At 35.0% G+C, this 15,666-nt stretch overlaps 1 protein-coding gene across 1 annotated transcript in view; it reads left to right on the top strand.

Moving 5' to 3' along the window:
• The window catches only part of LOC117342184, a 138,047-nt gene that overhangs the window by 97,283 nt on the left and 25,098 nt on the right, over positions 1-15,666 (top strand). The window contains 13 exon segments of the mRNA XM_033904224.1: positions 537-675; positions 1,298-1,545; positions 2,589-2,727; positions 3,350-3,597; positions 4,642-4,780; positions 5,403-5,650; positions 6,694-6,832; positions 7,455-7,702; positions 8,746-8,884; positions 9,507-9,754; positions 10,810-10,948; positions 11,532-11,752; positions 12,801-12,939. Coding sequence (XP_033760115.1) covers positions 537-675; positions 1,298-1,545; positions 2,589-2,727; positions 3,350-3,597; positions 4,642-4,780; positions 5,403-5,650; positions 6,694-6,832; positions 7,455-7,702; positions 8,746-8,884; positions 9,507-9,754; positions 10,810-10,948; positions 11,532-11,752; positions 12,801-12,939 — 2,434 coding nt within the window.

Below are 15,666 nucleotides of genomic sequence, written 5' to 3'. Positions count from 1 at the left end.
TATTCATTTTCTATAGACTTAAATACAGTTTTTGGAAGACATTTTTGCATGATATGGAATATACATGCACAATCAATTATGTGTAAACATCGGAAAAGGCAATAAAAATTAAACCAATCTACTTACAGAAAAATCAATTAAGTTTTATTATTAAGCATCTTTATCCAAACAAAAGCCCAAATAAGGCTACCAATAGTAAGACATATTAGCTGTGCGTAAAGACACTTTTTCCTTATACTTTTCTATTGTTTTTATGAAATATTTGCCATTACCTTTTCCTGTTGTTTTTAGGACTTAAAAGAATCATCATAATTAAGAATTTTGAATTTCAATTTTGAAAATAAAAAGAGCTAAATGCATTGCCGAAAGAAATCTTAGCGCACCCTTATAATGTAAATAATACAAGGGACATGCTATCCTGTATGACTAAACCTTGCACTATGCTCTATGTATTGGTTTAGCATATGATTTTCTTAACAACAAATCAACAACATAATAAAATCCAGTACCATTTATTTTCATTCAAATAATTTCAGGATCAGTACGACTAGTAAACGGAGAATCACAGTATGAGGGACGTATAGAAATCTACCATGACGGACGTTGGGGAACGGTTTGTGACGACTTGTGGGAAGACGTCGATGCTAGAGTCGTATGTAGCCAACTTGGATACAAGTAAGTTACTTATTGCCTCTAATGAATATTCTGGTCGACACTCGATTTTGGTTTTGAACAGTTTCACTCAGACATAAAAATAAAATAAAATGATAAAAAAAAACGTGTCCGTGGTAATTGCACAACGTGCCACACATTTACGTGTACATGGATTTGATTTTCCATGTTTGTACTTTGCTTGAAAGTAATTATACCCGTTTGTCTACGAACAATGAATAAGATAACTATGATATAGAATGAGCCTGCTCTGATGGAGGGGCATCTCATCATTCACCATCTCAGCAATATGGCTACATCAATATTACAACTCTCTCACTCTCTTGTCAACAAGCAATATATGTTTTCACGTCAAGGGTTAAAAACCAGAGATAAAACTGTCAAAAGTTCTGGAAAACCTTTTTGGCACTTAACACCTCGCTATTCCAATACATATGCTATAATAAAATGTACTACAATTGTTTTTTCCTAGAAGATTGAATACATTCTTAATGTACTGACTTGATAGTACAGGAAGCAGTTTCTAGAAAATTGAATAGAGTCTTATTTCAGCATTTTCTTGAGACAGCAATAAAACATTGCTTATTTTCACGAATGCTCACATGACTGTACAATTTTTGAACAGTGGAGGTACCGCTTTACCAGGAGCACATTTCGGTGCTGGATCAGAGCCAACATGGATGGATGATGTTGAATGCACTGGATCAGAATCACAATTGCAGTTTTGTCGCTTTCCGGGATGGCAAACCGAAAACTGTGGCCATGGAGAGGATGCAAGTGTAAGGTGTCTTCCACCATCTTCGCCTCCGACTACCACCACATATCCATCCACCAGCTCATCTCCGTACTCAACCTCGTCATCAACGCCTCAGGGTAATGTTGAACTATATGCACTTTGTGTTTTAAGTTACCTTTTAAGTTCATTATCTATTAAAAGGAATGTTAACTATGTTTTGACTGATCACAAACCTATGGTTAAGCTTCCGAGATGGTGTCTATTGAGGCAGAGGGGAGGACAACTCTGGCCCGGATGACCATGATAATAAAGGGTCTTCTTGATTAGTAATAATGTGCCTAAAATCGCAGGTGTCTGTTAACTTGTGCTTCCCTTGTACTGGTGAGTCTGTCACCGAAACAAATAACCAGGCGTTTAACAACAGATATAACAAAAGTGAACTAGATATGAGGGCTTAAAACCTCTGAAATACACAGAACCTAATGAGTTTGAACAACTGGCAATTATACAGTGTAAAACTATTGTTTGTAAATCATGAAATATTGAAGTATATTTTAACTAGATCACATATTATATGAAGGAATAAATTGGTCAATTTACCCACTACGTTAAAAAAACATGATTACTCGTAACTAAGGTAGATATTATTCATTTTCTATAGACATTAATACAGCTTTTGGACGACATTTTTGCATGATATGGAATATACATGCACAATCAATTATGTGTAAACATCGGAAAAGCAATAAAAATTAAACCAATCTACTTACAGAAAAATCAATTAAGTTTTATTATTAAGCATCTTTATTCAAACAGAAGCCCAAATAAGGCTACCAATAGCAAGACATATTAGCTGTGCGTAAAGACACTTTTTCCTTATACTTTTCTATTGTTTTTATGAAATATTTGCCATTACCTTTTCCTGTTGTTTTTAGGACTTAAAAGAATCATCATAATTAAGAATTTTGAATTTCAATTTTGAAAATAAAAAGAGCTAAATGCATTGCCGAAAGAAATCTTAGCGCACCCTTATAATGTAAATAATACAAGGGACATGCTATCCTGTATGACTAAACCTTGCACTATGCTCTATGTATTGGTTTAGCATATGATTTTCTTAACAACAAATCAACAACATAAAAAAATCCAGTACCATTTATTTTCATTCAAATAATTTCAGGATCAGTACGACTAGTAAACGGAGAATCACAGTATGAGGGACGTATAGAAATCTACCATGACGGACGTTGGGGAACGGTTTGTGACGACTTGTGGGAAGATGTCGATGCTAGAGTCGTATGTAGCCAACTTGGGTACAAGTAAGTTACTTATTGCCTCTAATGAATATTCTGGTCGACACTCGATTTTGGTTTTGAACAGTTTCACTCAGACATAAAAATAAAATAAAATGATAAAAAAAAACGTGTCCGTGGTAATTGCACAACGTGCCACACATTTACGTGTACATGGATTTGATTTTCCATGTTTGTACTTTGCTTGAAAGTAATTATACCCGTTTGTCTACGAACAATGAATAAGATAACTATGATATAGAATGAGCCTGCTCTGATGGAGGGGCATCTCATCATTCACCATCTCAGCAATATGGCTACATCAATATTACAACTCTCTCACTCTCTTGTCAACAAGCAATATATGTTTTCACGTCAAGGGTTAAAAACCAGAGATAAAACTGTCAAAAGTTCTGGAAAACCTTTTTGGCACTTAACACCTCGTTATTCCAATACATATGCTATAATAAAATGTACTACAATTGTTTTTTCCTAGAAGATTGAATACATTCTTAATGTACTGACTTGATAGTACAGGAAGCAGTTTCTAGAAAATTGAATAGAGTCTTATTTCAGCATTTTCTTGAGACAGCAATAAAACATTGCTTATTTTCACGAATGCTCACATGACTGTACAATTTTTGAACAGTGGAGGTACCGCTTTACCAGGAGCACATTTCGGTGCTGGATCAGAGCCAACATGGATGGATGATGTTGAATGCACTGGATCAGAATCACAATTGCAGTTTTGTCGCTTTCCGGGATGGCAAACCGAAAACTGTGGCCATGGAGAGGATGCAAGTGTAAGGTGTCTTCCACCATCTTCGCCTCCGACTACCACCACATATCCATCCACCAGCTCATCTCCGTACTCAACCTCGTCATCAACGCCTCAGGGTAATGTTGAACTATATGCACTTTGTGTTTTAAGTTACTTTTTAAGTTCATTATCTATTAAAAGGAATGTTAACTATGTTTTGACTGATCACAAACCTATGGTTAAGCTTCCGAGATGGTGTCTATTGAGGCAGAGGGGAGGACAACTCTGGCCCGGATGACCATGATAATAAAGGGTCTTCTTGATTAGTAATAATGTGCCTAAAATCGCAGGTGTCTGTTAACTTGTGCTTCCCTTGTACTGGTGAGTCTGTCACCGAAACAAATAACCAGGCGTTTAACAACAGATATAACAAAAGTGAACTAGATATGAGGGCTTAAAACCTCTGAAATACACAGAACCTAATGAGTTTGAACAACTGGCAATTATACAGTGTAAAACTATTGTTTGTAAATCATGAAATATTGAAGTATATTTTAACTAGATCACATATTATATGAAGGAATAAATTGGTCAATTTACCCACTACGTTAAAAAAACATGATTACTCGTAACTAAGGTAGATATTATTCATTTTCTATAGACATTAATACAGCTTTTGGACGACATTTTTGCATGATATGGAATATACATGCACAATCAATTATGTGTAAACATCGGAAAAGCAATAAAAATTAAACCAATCTACTAACAGAAAAATCAATTAAGTTTTATTATTAAGCATCTTTATTCAAACAGAAGCCCAAATAAGGCTACCAATAGCAAGACATATTAGCTGTGCGTAAAGACACTTTTTCCTTATACTTTTCTATTCTTTTTTATGAAATATTTGCCATTACCTTTTCCTGTTGTTTTTAGGACTTAAAAGAATCATCATAATTAAGAATTTTGAATTTCAATTTTGAAAATAAAAAGAGCTAAATGCATTGCCGAAAGAAATCTTAGCGCACCCTTATAATGTAAATAATACAAGGGACATGCTATCCTGTATGACTAAACCTTGCACTATGCTCTATGTATTGGTTTAGCATATGATTTTCTTAACAACAAATCAACAACATAATAAAATCCAGTACCATTTATTTTCATTCAAATAATTTCAGGATCAGTACGACTAGTAAACGGAGAATCACAGTATGAGGGACGTATAGAAATCTACCATGACGGACGTTGGGGAACGGTTTGTGACGACTTGTGGGAAGACGTCGATGCTAGAGTCGTATGTAGCCAACTTGGATACAAGTAAGTTATTTATTGCCTCTAATGAATATTCTGGTCGACACTCGATTTTGGTTTTGAACAGTTTCACTCAGACATAAAAATAAAATAAAATGATAAAAAAAAACGTGTCCGTGGTAATTGCACAACGTGCCACACATTTACGTGTACATGGATTTGATTTTCCATGTTTGTACTTTGCTTGAAAGTAATTATACCCGTTTGTCTACGAACAATGAATAAGATAACTATGATATAGAATGAGCCTGCTCTGATGGAGGGGCATCTCATCATTCACCATCTCAGCAATATGGCTACATCAATATTACAACTCTCTCACTCTCTTGTCAACAAGCAATATATGTTTTCACGTCAAGGGTTAAAAACCAGAGATAAAACTGTCAAAAGTTCTGGAAAACCTTTTTGGCACTTAACACCTCGCTATTCCAATACATATGCTATAATAAAATGTACTACAATTGTTTTTTCCTAGAAGATTGAATACATTCTTAATGTACTGACTTGATAGTACAGGAAGCAGTTTCTAGAAAATTGAATAGAGTCTTATTTCAGCATTTTCTTGAGACAGCAATAAAACATTGCTTATTTTCACGAATGCTCACATGACTGTACAATTTTTGAACAGTGGAGGTACCGCTTTACCAGGAGCACATTTCGGTGCTGGATCAGAGCCAACATGGATGGATGATGTTGAATGCACTGGATCAGAATCACAATTGCAGTTTTGTCGCTTTCCGGGATGGCAAACCGAAAACTGTGGCCATGGAGAGGATGCAAGTGTAAGGTGTCTTCCACCATCTTCGCCTCCGACTACCACCACATATCCATCCACCAGCTCATCTCCGTACTCAACCTCGTCATCAACGCCTCAGGGTAATGTTGAACTATATGCACTTTGTGTTTTAAGTTACTTTTTAAGTTCATTATCTATTAAAAGGAATGTTAACTATGTTTTGACTGATCACAAACCTATGGTTAAGCTTCCGAGATGGTGTCTATTGAGGCAGAGGGGAGGACAACTCTGGCCCGGATGACCATGATAATAAAGGGTCTTCTTGATTAGTAATAATGTGCCTAAAATCGCAGGTGTCTGTTAACTTGTGCTTCCCTTGTACTGGTGAGTCTGTCACCGAAACAAATAACCAGGCGTTTAACAACAGATATAACAAAAGTGAACTAGATATGAGGGCTTAAAACCTCTGAAATACACAGAACCTAATGAGTTTGAACAACTGGCAATTATACAGTGTAAAACTATTGTTTGTAAATCATGAAATATTGAAGTATATTTTAACTAGATCACATATTATATGAAGGAATAAATTGGTCAATTTACCCACTACGTTAAAAAAACATGATTACTCGTAACTAAGGTAGATATTATTCATTTTCTATAGACATTAATACAGCTTTTGGACGACATTTTTGCATGATATGGAATATACATGCACAATCAATTATGTGTAAACATCGGAAAAGCAATAAAAATTAAACCAATCTACTTACAGAAAAATCAATTAAGTTTTATTATTAAGCATCTTTATTCAAACAGAAGCCCAAATAAGGCTACCAATAGCAAGACATATTAGCTGTGCGTAAAGACACCTTTTCCTTATACTTTTCTATTGTTTTTATGAAATATTTGCCATTACCTTTTCCTGTTGTTTTTAGGACTTAAAAGAATCATCATAATTAAGAATTTTGAATTTCAATTTTGAAAATAAAAAGAGCTAAATGCATTGCCGAAAGAAATCTTAGCGCACCCTTATAATGTAAATAATACAAGGGACATGCTATCCTGTATGACTAAACCTTGCACTATGCTCTATGTATTGGTTTAGCATATGATTTTCTTAACAACAAATCAACAACATAAAAAAATCCAGTACCATTTATTTTCATTCAAATAATTTCAGGATCAGTACGACTAGTAAACGGAGAATCACAGTATGAGGGACGTATAGAAATCTACCATGACGGACGTTGGGGAACGGTTTGTGACGACTTGTGGGAAGATGTCGATGCTAGAGTCGTATGTAGCCAACTTGGATACAAGTAAGTTACTTATTGCCTCTAATGAATATTCTGGTCGACACTCGATTTTGGTTTTGAACAGTTTCACTCAGACATAAAAATAAAATAAAATGATAAAAAAAAACGTGTCCGTGGTAATTGCACAACGTGCCACACATTTACGTGTACATGGATTTGATTTTCCATGTTTGTACTTTGCTTGAAAGTAATTATACCCGTTTGTCTACGAACAATGAATAAGATAACTATGATATAGAATGAGCCTGCTCTGATGGAGGGGCATCTCATCATTCACCATCTCAACAATATGGCTACATCAATATTACAACTCTCTCACTCTCTTGTCAACAAGCAATATATGTCTTCACGTCAAGGGTTAAAAACCAGAGATAAAACTGTCAAAAGTTCTGGAAAACCTTTTTGGCACTTAACACCTCGCTATTCCAATACATATGCTATAATAAAATGTACTACAATTGTTTTTTCCTAGAAGATTGAATACATTCTTAATGTACTGACTTGATAGTACAGGAAGCAGTTTCTAGAAAATTGAATAGAGTCTTATTTCAGCATTTTCTTGAGACAGCAATAAAACATTGCTTATTTTCACGAATGCTCACATGACTGTACAATTTTTGAACAGTGGAGGTACCGCTTTACGAGAAGCACATTTCGGTGCTGGATCAGAGCCAACATGGATGGATGATGTTGAATGCACTGGATCAGAATCACAATTGCAGTTTTGTCGCTTTCCGGGATGGCAAACCGAAAACTGTGGCCATGGAGAGGATGCAAGTGTAAGGTGTCTTCCACCATCTTCGCCTCCGACTACCACCACATATCCATCCACCAGCTCACCTCCGTACTCAACCTCGTCATCAACGCCTCAGGGTAATGTTGAACTATATGCACTTTGTGTTTTAAGTTACTTTTTAAGTTTATTATCTATTAAAAGGAATGTTAACTATGTTTTGACTGATCACAAACCTATGATTAAGCTTCCGAGATGGTGTCTATTGAGGCAGAGGGGAGGACAACTCTGGCCCGGATGACCATGATAATAAAGGGTCTTCTTGATTAGTAATAATGTGCCTAAAATCGCAGGTGTCTGTTAACTTGTGCTTCCCTTGTACTGGTGAGTCTGTCACCGAAACAAATAACCAGGCGTTTAACAACAGATATAACAAAAGTGAACTAGATATGAGGGCTTAAAACCTCTGAAATACACAGAACCTAATGAGTTTGAACAACTGGCAATTATACAGTGTAAAACTATTGTTTGTAAATCATGAAATATTGAAGTATATTTTAACTAGATCACATATTATATGAAGGAATAAATTGGTCAATTTACCCACTACGTTAAAAAAACATGATTACTCGTAACTAAGGTAGATATTATTCATTTTCTATAGACATTAATACAGCTTTTGGACGACATTTTTGCATGATATGGAATATACATGCACAATCAATTATGTGTAAACATCGGAAAAGCAATAAAAATTAAACCAATCTACTTACAGAAAAATCAATTAAGTTTTATTATTAAGCATCTTTATTCAAACAGAAGCCCAAATAAGGCTACCAATAGCAAGACATATTAGCTGTGCGTAAAGACACCTTTTCCTTATACTTTTCTATTGTTTTTATGAAATATTTGCCATTACCTTTTCCTGTTGTTTTTAGGACTTAAAAGAATCATCATAATTAAGAATTTTGAATTTCAATTTTGAAAATAAAAAGAGCTAAATGCATTGCCGAAAGAAATCTTAGCGCACCCTTATAATGTAAATAATACAAGGGACATGCTATCCTGTATGACTAAACCTTGCACTATGCTCTATGTATTGGTTTAGCATATGATTTTCTTAACAACAAATCAACAACATAAAAAAATCCAGTACCATTTATTTTCATTCAAATAATTTCAGGATCAGTACGACTAGTAAACGGAGAATCACAGTATGAGGGACGTATAGAAATCTACCATGACGGACGTTGGGGAACGGTTTGTGACGACTTGTGGGAAGATGTCGATGCTAGAGTCGTATGTAGCCAACTTGGATACAAGTAAGTTACTTATTGCCTCTAATGAATATTCTGGTCGACACTCGATTTTGGTTTTGAACAGTTTCACTCAGACATAAAAATAAAATAAAATGATAAAAAAAAACGTGTCCGTGGTAATTGCACAACGTGCCACACATTTACGTGTACATGGATTTGATTTTCCATGTTTGTACTTTGCTTGAAAGTAATTATACCCGTTTGTCTACGAACAATGAATAAGATAACTATGATATAGAATGAGCCTGCTCTGATGGAGGGGCATCTCATCATTCACCATCTCAGCAATATGGCTACATCAATATTACAACTCTCTCACTCTCTTGTCAACAAGCAATATATGTTTTCACGTCAAGGGTTAAAAACCAGAGATAAAACTGTCAAAAGTTCTGGAAAACCTTTTTGGCACTTAACACCTCGCTATTCCAATACATATGCTATAATAAAATGTACTACAATTGTTTTTTCCTAGAAGATTGAATACATTCTTAATGTACTGACTTGATAGTACAGGAAGCAGTTTCTAGAAAATTGAATAGAGTCTTATTTCAGCATTTTCTTGAGACAGCAATAAAACATTGCTTATTTTCACGAATGCTCACATGACTGTACAATTTTTGAACAGTGGAGGTACCGCTTTACCAGGAGCACATTTCGGTGCTGGATCAGAGCCAACATGGATGGATGATGTTGAATGCACTGGATCAGAATCACAATTGCAGTTTTGTCGCTTTCCGGGATGGCAAACCGAAAACTGTGGCCATGGAGAGGATGCAAGTGTAAGGTGTCTTCCACCATCTTCGCCTCCGACTACCACCACATATCCATCCACCAGCTCATCTCCGTACTCAACCTCGTCATCAACGCCTCAGGGTAATGTTGAACTATATGCACTTTGTGTTTTAAGTTACTTTTTAAGTTCATTATCTATTAAAAGGAATGTTAACTATGTTTTGACTGATCACAAACCTATGATTAAGCTTCCGAGATGGTGTCTATTGAGGCAGAGGGGAGGACAACTCTGGCCCGGATGACCATGATAATAAAGGGTCTTCTTGATTAGTAATAATGTGCCTAAAATCGCAGGTGTCTGTTAACTTGTGCTTCCGGTGTACTGGTGAGTCTGTCACCGAAACAAATAACCAGGCGTTTAACAACAGATATAACAAAAGTGAACTAGATATGAGGGCTTAAAACCTCTGAAATACACAGAACCTAATGAGTTTGAACAACTGGCAATTATACAGTGTAAAACTATTGTTTGTAAATCATGAAATATTGAAGGTTATTTTAACTAGATCACATATTATATGAAGGAATAAATTGGTCAATGTACCCACTACGTTAAAAAAACATGATTACTCGTAACTAAGGTAGATATTATTCATTTTCTATAGACATTAATACAGCTTTTGGACGACATTTTTGCATGATATGGAATATACATGCACAATCAATTATGTGTAAACATCGGAAAAGCAATAAAAATTAAACCAATCTACTTACAGAAAAATCAATTAAGTTTTATTATTAAGCATCTTTATTCAAACAGAAGCCCAAATAAGGCTACCAATAGCAAGACATATTAGCTGTGCGTAAAGACACTTTTTCCTTATACTTTTCTATTCTTTTTTATGAAATATTTGCCATTACCTTTTCCTGTTGTTTTTAGGACTTAAAAGAATCATCATAATTAAGAATTTTGAATTTCAATTTTGAAAATAAAAAGAGCTAAATGCATTGCCGAAAGAAATCTTAGCGCACCCTTATAATGTAAATAGATAGGGAGATATACAAGGGACATGCTATCCTGTATGACTAAACCTTGCACTATGCTCTATGTATTGGTTTAGCATATGATTTTCATAACAACAAATCAACAACATAATACAATCCAGTACCATTTATTTTCATTCAAATAATTTCAGGATCAGTACGACTAGTAAACGGAAAATCACAGTATGAGGGACGTATAGAAATCTACCATGACGGACGTTGGGGAACGGTTTGTGACGACTTGTGGGAAGATGTCGATGCTAGAGTCGTATGTAGACAACTTGGATACAGGTGATTTAATAGTTTATATATATTTTGAAACCACAGGTATGAATGGTAAATGACAGTTACATAACATAAAATTATATACATGTATACATATCTTGATTGGAGCGAAACAGGCAATTTTTGTTAGTCGCAGCTTTGTTTAAGTACAATTGTACTCAATTCGTTCATCGGTTAAAAACTACAAAGTATATACACCCATGTTAATAACATAATTCTATGACATACACACAGATAAAATTGTTAGATGGTAAATCACTTTTGGAAAAAATTCCAATTAGATCACAGTGAATGTTTGCCTCATAAATCTATATAACCCTATCAATTAAGGCAGTATGGAACATCACGTTGGCAAGCTCTAAATGGCGTTTTACTAAAATGTGGTATTGACATATTGGCATATGTACATTTAGCTAAAACATTGACAAATGGGTTTTTTTTTACTGGTCTCTAATCCATTTTTAATGTAAGACAGAATAGATATTCTAAGTTTTTTTTAATTAATATTAATCCATTCTTCAAATTTTTAACATTTAGATTTGGGAACTTAGTCAAATTCAGAGCAGTTCTCGTTTATAATATTTAACAGCGGAGGTACATTTACACGAGAGGCGTCATTCGGAGCTGGTTCAGAACCAACATGGATGGACGATGTATCATGCTCTGGAGACGAATCTAGACTGATGGATTGTAGTTTCCCAGGATGGGGGACAGAAAACTGTGGTCATGGGGAAGATGCCGGTGTAATATGTTCACCGCCATCATCTACAAGCTCCCCTATGAACATTACCACCACATCAACACCTCAAGGTAATAACTTTCAGCGTCTTAGTCTTTCGCATCCGTTACTTATGGTCAATCCGGAGTGACATAACGATAATTGTCTCGCTGTCGCATCAAAAAGACGATAGTTATCGGGACAAAAAGATGATAATTGAAAGGCAATTCAATGATAATTGCTGACGAAAAGACAGCGCGGCAATTAGACATTACTTATTGTCGCGGGCTTATTTATGTGGTATATTAGCAACTTCTCGTTTTCAAGATGAATTACGACGTTCGTTCGTTATGTCGCTGGGAATTAAGGAATTATTCTTGTTTTTTCGTATACTGGTGTGTAAACTGCATCGTTTTACAGATATTTCAAATAACACGCTAGTGCGTCATGTTAAAATATTTGTTAAAATCGCAGTTTACAAATCAGCAAGTGATAAAAGCAAGATTCATTCCATATATTTACATTTTAACGTGTTTTTATTCATTGTTTTTAAAATTGAATCGATATTTTTTTCGGCGTTATCCAAATAGATGAAACAGTGGAACAATTAATGGAATTGCTATACAGCTGATTCTTATTTGGCTCGAAAGGTTGTCAACTACAGGAATAAACAAAATTAAGTTCCATGGCTGCATGGTTTTTATTATTCGATTTCTTAAAGATATTAAAAAATAAAAAGTTTTTTCATTGTATACTTTAGCTTAATCTTCCATATTTCATTGATATTTTATTGAAAAAAAAAATCAAAACAGAAACGAAAATAGCTATTGAGCATTCACACTAGTTATGCATTTGTTGTTTACACATTTGTGCACGATGTTTTCGTTAGTAAGGTTATATAACGAGTACACACCGGAAATGTAAATATTTGACGAAAACTAATGGGAACGAAAGGACAAGGGACCATTCTGTTGAGATGACAACGAAATGAATCAGTGAACTATAACCATATCTGCATATCAATGCGATATGCCATTTCTAATGAGAAATATGCTTGAATCATTTCAGTTTTAGTTGTGATTCACAAACAGGAAAGAGACAAATAACATTGTTAGATTGACCTTTTCTTTCGTTTCCTAGGATCAGTACGACTCGTTAATGGTGGATCACAGTATGAGGGACGTATTGAAATCTACTATGATGGACGTTGGGGAACGGTTTGTGACGACTCGTGGGAAGACGTCGATGCGAGAGTTGTATGTAGACAACTTGGATACAGGTAAATGTTGATAGCTTCTATATATCTATGTATGGTTGAAAATCACATATATGAATTATCCTACCTGGATTCCAACGATTCGATATTCGTTTGACACAGTAACTGTAAATAGCTAAAAAGTAATCAGAAAACAATCCTGCTCGAAAACATAATTACATGGCACAGTTAATTATATGATATAAAACATTAAGACATAATTTTGATTGTATATCTTTATAAGAACGAAATGGTTAAGTTAGTTTTTTTAATTGATGTGAAGACATCATCTTAGCCTGAGTGACACAGATAACGTCGTTTACAGGAAAATGTTATCAAAACTATGCCCACACATATGGTTAAACAATATCGATGATACTTTATCCTTCACCCATTTAAGAAATTAGTGTTGTTTTAATTGTTTGCTTGCGACGCAAGTCAGGTTGAAATATCTGTAGAAATAATGCAGTTTACTCACCAGTTAACAACAATAAATGAAAACATATTTTCTATATTTATATTTGGACAGGTGTAATTTTACTCACGTGACTGAATTGTTAGCTCTAGATCTCCGTTCGAAGAGCAAGTGAGCGTATTACTTTGCGCAGCGTCATTCGTCGCCCGTCGTCAACTTTTTCTCTAAACGACTTCTTTTAAAGAACTACACGACGGGTTTGACCAAATTTGGAAAGAATAATTGGTGGCAGATGAGGGTCAAGATTTGTTTATGAAATCATTATAGTCACCCCTGAGTCGAGGGGCCGGCAAAAATTAAGAATGAAGACTTATATAAGACTTTTTCATATGTGTATGTGCAGGATAGAGATATTCCACCCCAGGGGGTCACAACATGTGTTGAAAGCCGAGGCAGAGGGTTTTACCACATTTTGTGATCCCGAGGTTGGAGTATCCCTATCCTTCATACACACATAATGAAAAAGTCTTTTTCTCTCTTATAACTATCATATTTCTGGCAGAAGTGTCCCTTAGCCATCCATTTTCTTCATTTTTTAAATTTCTTTATTTAACGTTTGTACTTAAAATACTTCAGAAAGGTCATACCCAATTTTGGCAAACTAGAAGTTTGCACACAAATTTCATTTCTTTTATGGTTATGTGATGAACGAATGAATAATTCGCCAATAAAAATTGCCGTAACTTAACCGACTTTTGACGATCAAATTGTCAACATCAGAGAAAAAGAAGTTCTATCAACAAAACGTTGAAAAATCAACAATGAAATGAGTTTTCCAATTTTACATATAATTTGATTTCCCAGTCACATTTCTTTACAAAATATTACGTCAATGCATGTCGTCACGACTGTCATTGGAATTACATTAATAGTTCAAGGCTATTGGAAGTGATGTCGATATCGATCTCCATGACGTGGCGATGTTTCGTGGGTGGTAATATTACAATTACGGTGTTTTTGGCAACTTCATGTGTGAACCAGCTAACAGTGACTCAACACGAGCATTCATTTTTTTCCTGTGACAAAGGATTATATGTGTTTAATCGTTTTTTCTTGATGGAATAACGAAGGTAGGTCCGTCGATAACGACGATCATATTGGAAGTCTAGGGTGACTGTTAGTTTTCCTGGTTACTCTACACAAATATAGACTCTGTGCTTTAATTAAAACAAACTTTCTTTTATATGAACATCAAGGGGTCACATTTTTACTGAATGTTCATTAATTTAATAGCCAGTAAACGTCTGAAAATGTGCTACACGTGCACAATAGGACAAGTCCAAATACACCTGAGTAGAGTTGAAAGCATTCCAGGCCCCAGTGATGATGTAGACGGAACCGTTTCGTTGGTTGTGGTGTTTGATTGGTGCTTGCATATTTTTTTTAATGGCAAATGACAAACCGGCCGGTCTACTGTACTGTTACAATAGGCATTTTGTCTACAGTACAGTAACGGAGTGCTATTTTTCGCTCTGATGAAATGTCTAATCTTTTTACCGTGTAGCCCTATCGGTTTATTTTGATATGATACATGTATCTACTGAATACACGTACTTTTAATTATTAAATTCATCTTTTAAACTTTACACCGACGATGACGATTAACATGTAAACTCAAGCAGACGATTTTGAAAGAGTTGCCCCCCTCGAACGCAGATACTACCCCGAGCGCGTGAAATGATATGTAAGATTGATTTTTCTCGCACCTCGGACAGGGAAATCTCACGTGATACCCAGTGCTAGATTTTTCTATCTTGTCCGATCTGTCTGGTACCTTTACGTGAGTTTTGGCGGAATTTCAACCCATCCATGCATTCATCCGCGCAAGTTAACCAATATTATTAGAAATATGTGCATTCAAACTGTTTTTGTCATGTATTTAATTACTATGCATTGTTTGGTTGGTTGTTGTTTATTATTAAAATAATATGTACCGATTGATCATTGTTTTTCTTCTTTGATATAACCGAACTATATTTTTACGCGAAAGGACTGAATTCGAAGCGCAGATGAAGTGGTTAATCGGCTTTGAACCGGGAGGCCCCAGACGGGTTACTCTTACACTCTAAACGCATATATAGATGGGTTGTTATAATACAACTAGATATATAATATAATATCTTTTATTTAACCAGGGTAACATATTTAGACAATGTCTAGTTTACAACATGGCCCTGCATCAAATATATTTACACAAGCATGGCATAATTTAAAATAACGATATAATATAACAATGTAATAAATATATAATTATCATCACAGCTTAAATATGATTT

The sequence above is a fragment of the Pecten maximus genome, chromosome 2, assembly GCF_902652985.1.
Source record: "Pecten maximus chromosome 2, xPecMax1.1, whole genome shotgun sequence".
In the NCBI taxonomy this organism is placed as follows: domain Eukaryota; kingdom Metazoa; phylum Mollusca; class Bivalvia; order Pectinida; family Pectinidae; genus Pecten; species Pecten maximus.
The sequence above is the reverse complement of the archived record's forward strand: the minus strand, read 5'-3'. Positions and strand labels throughout refer to the sequence as shown.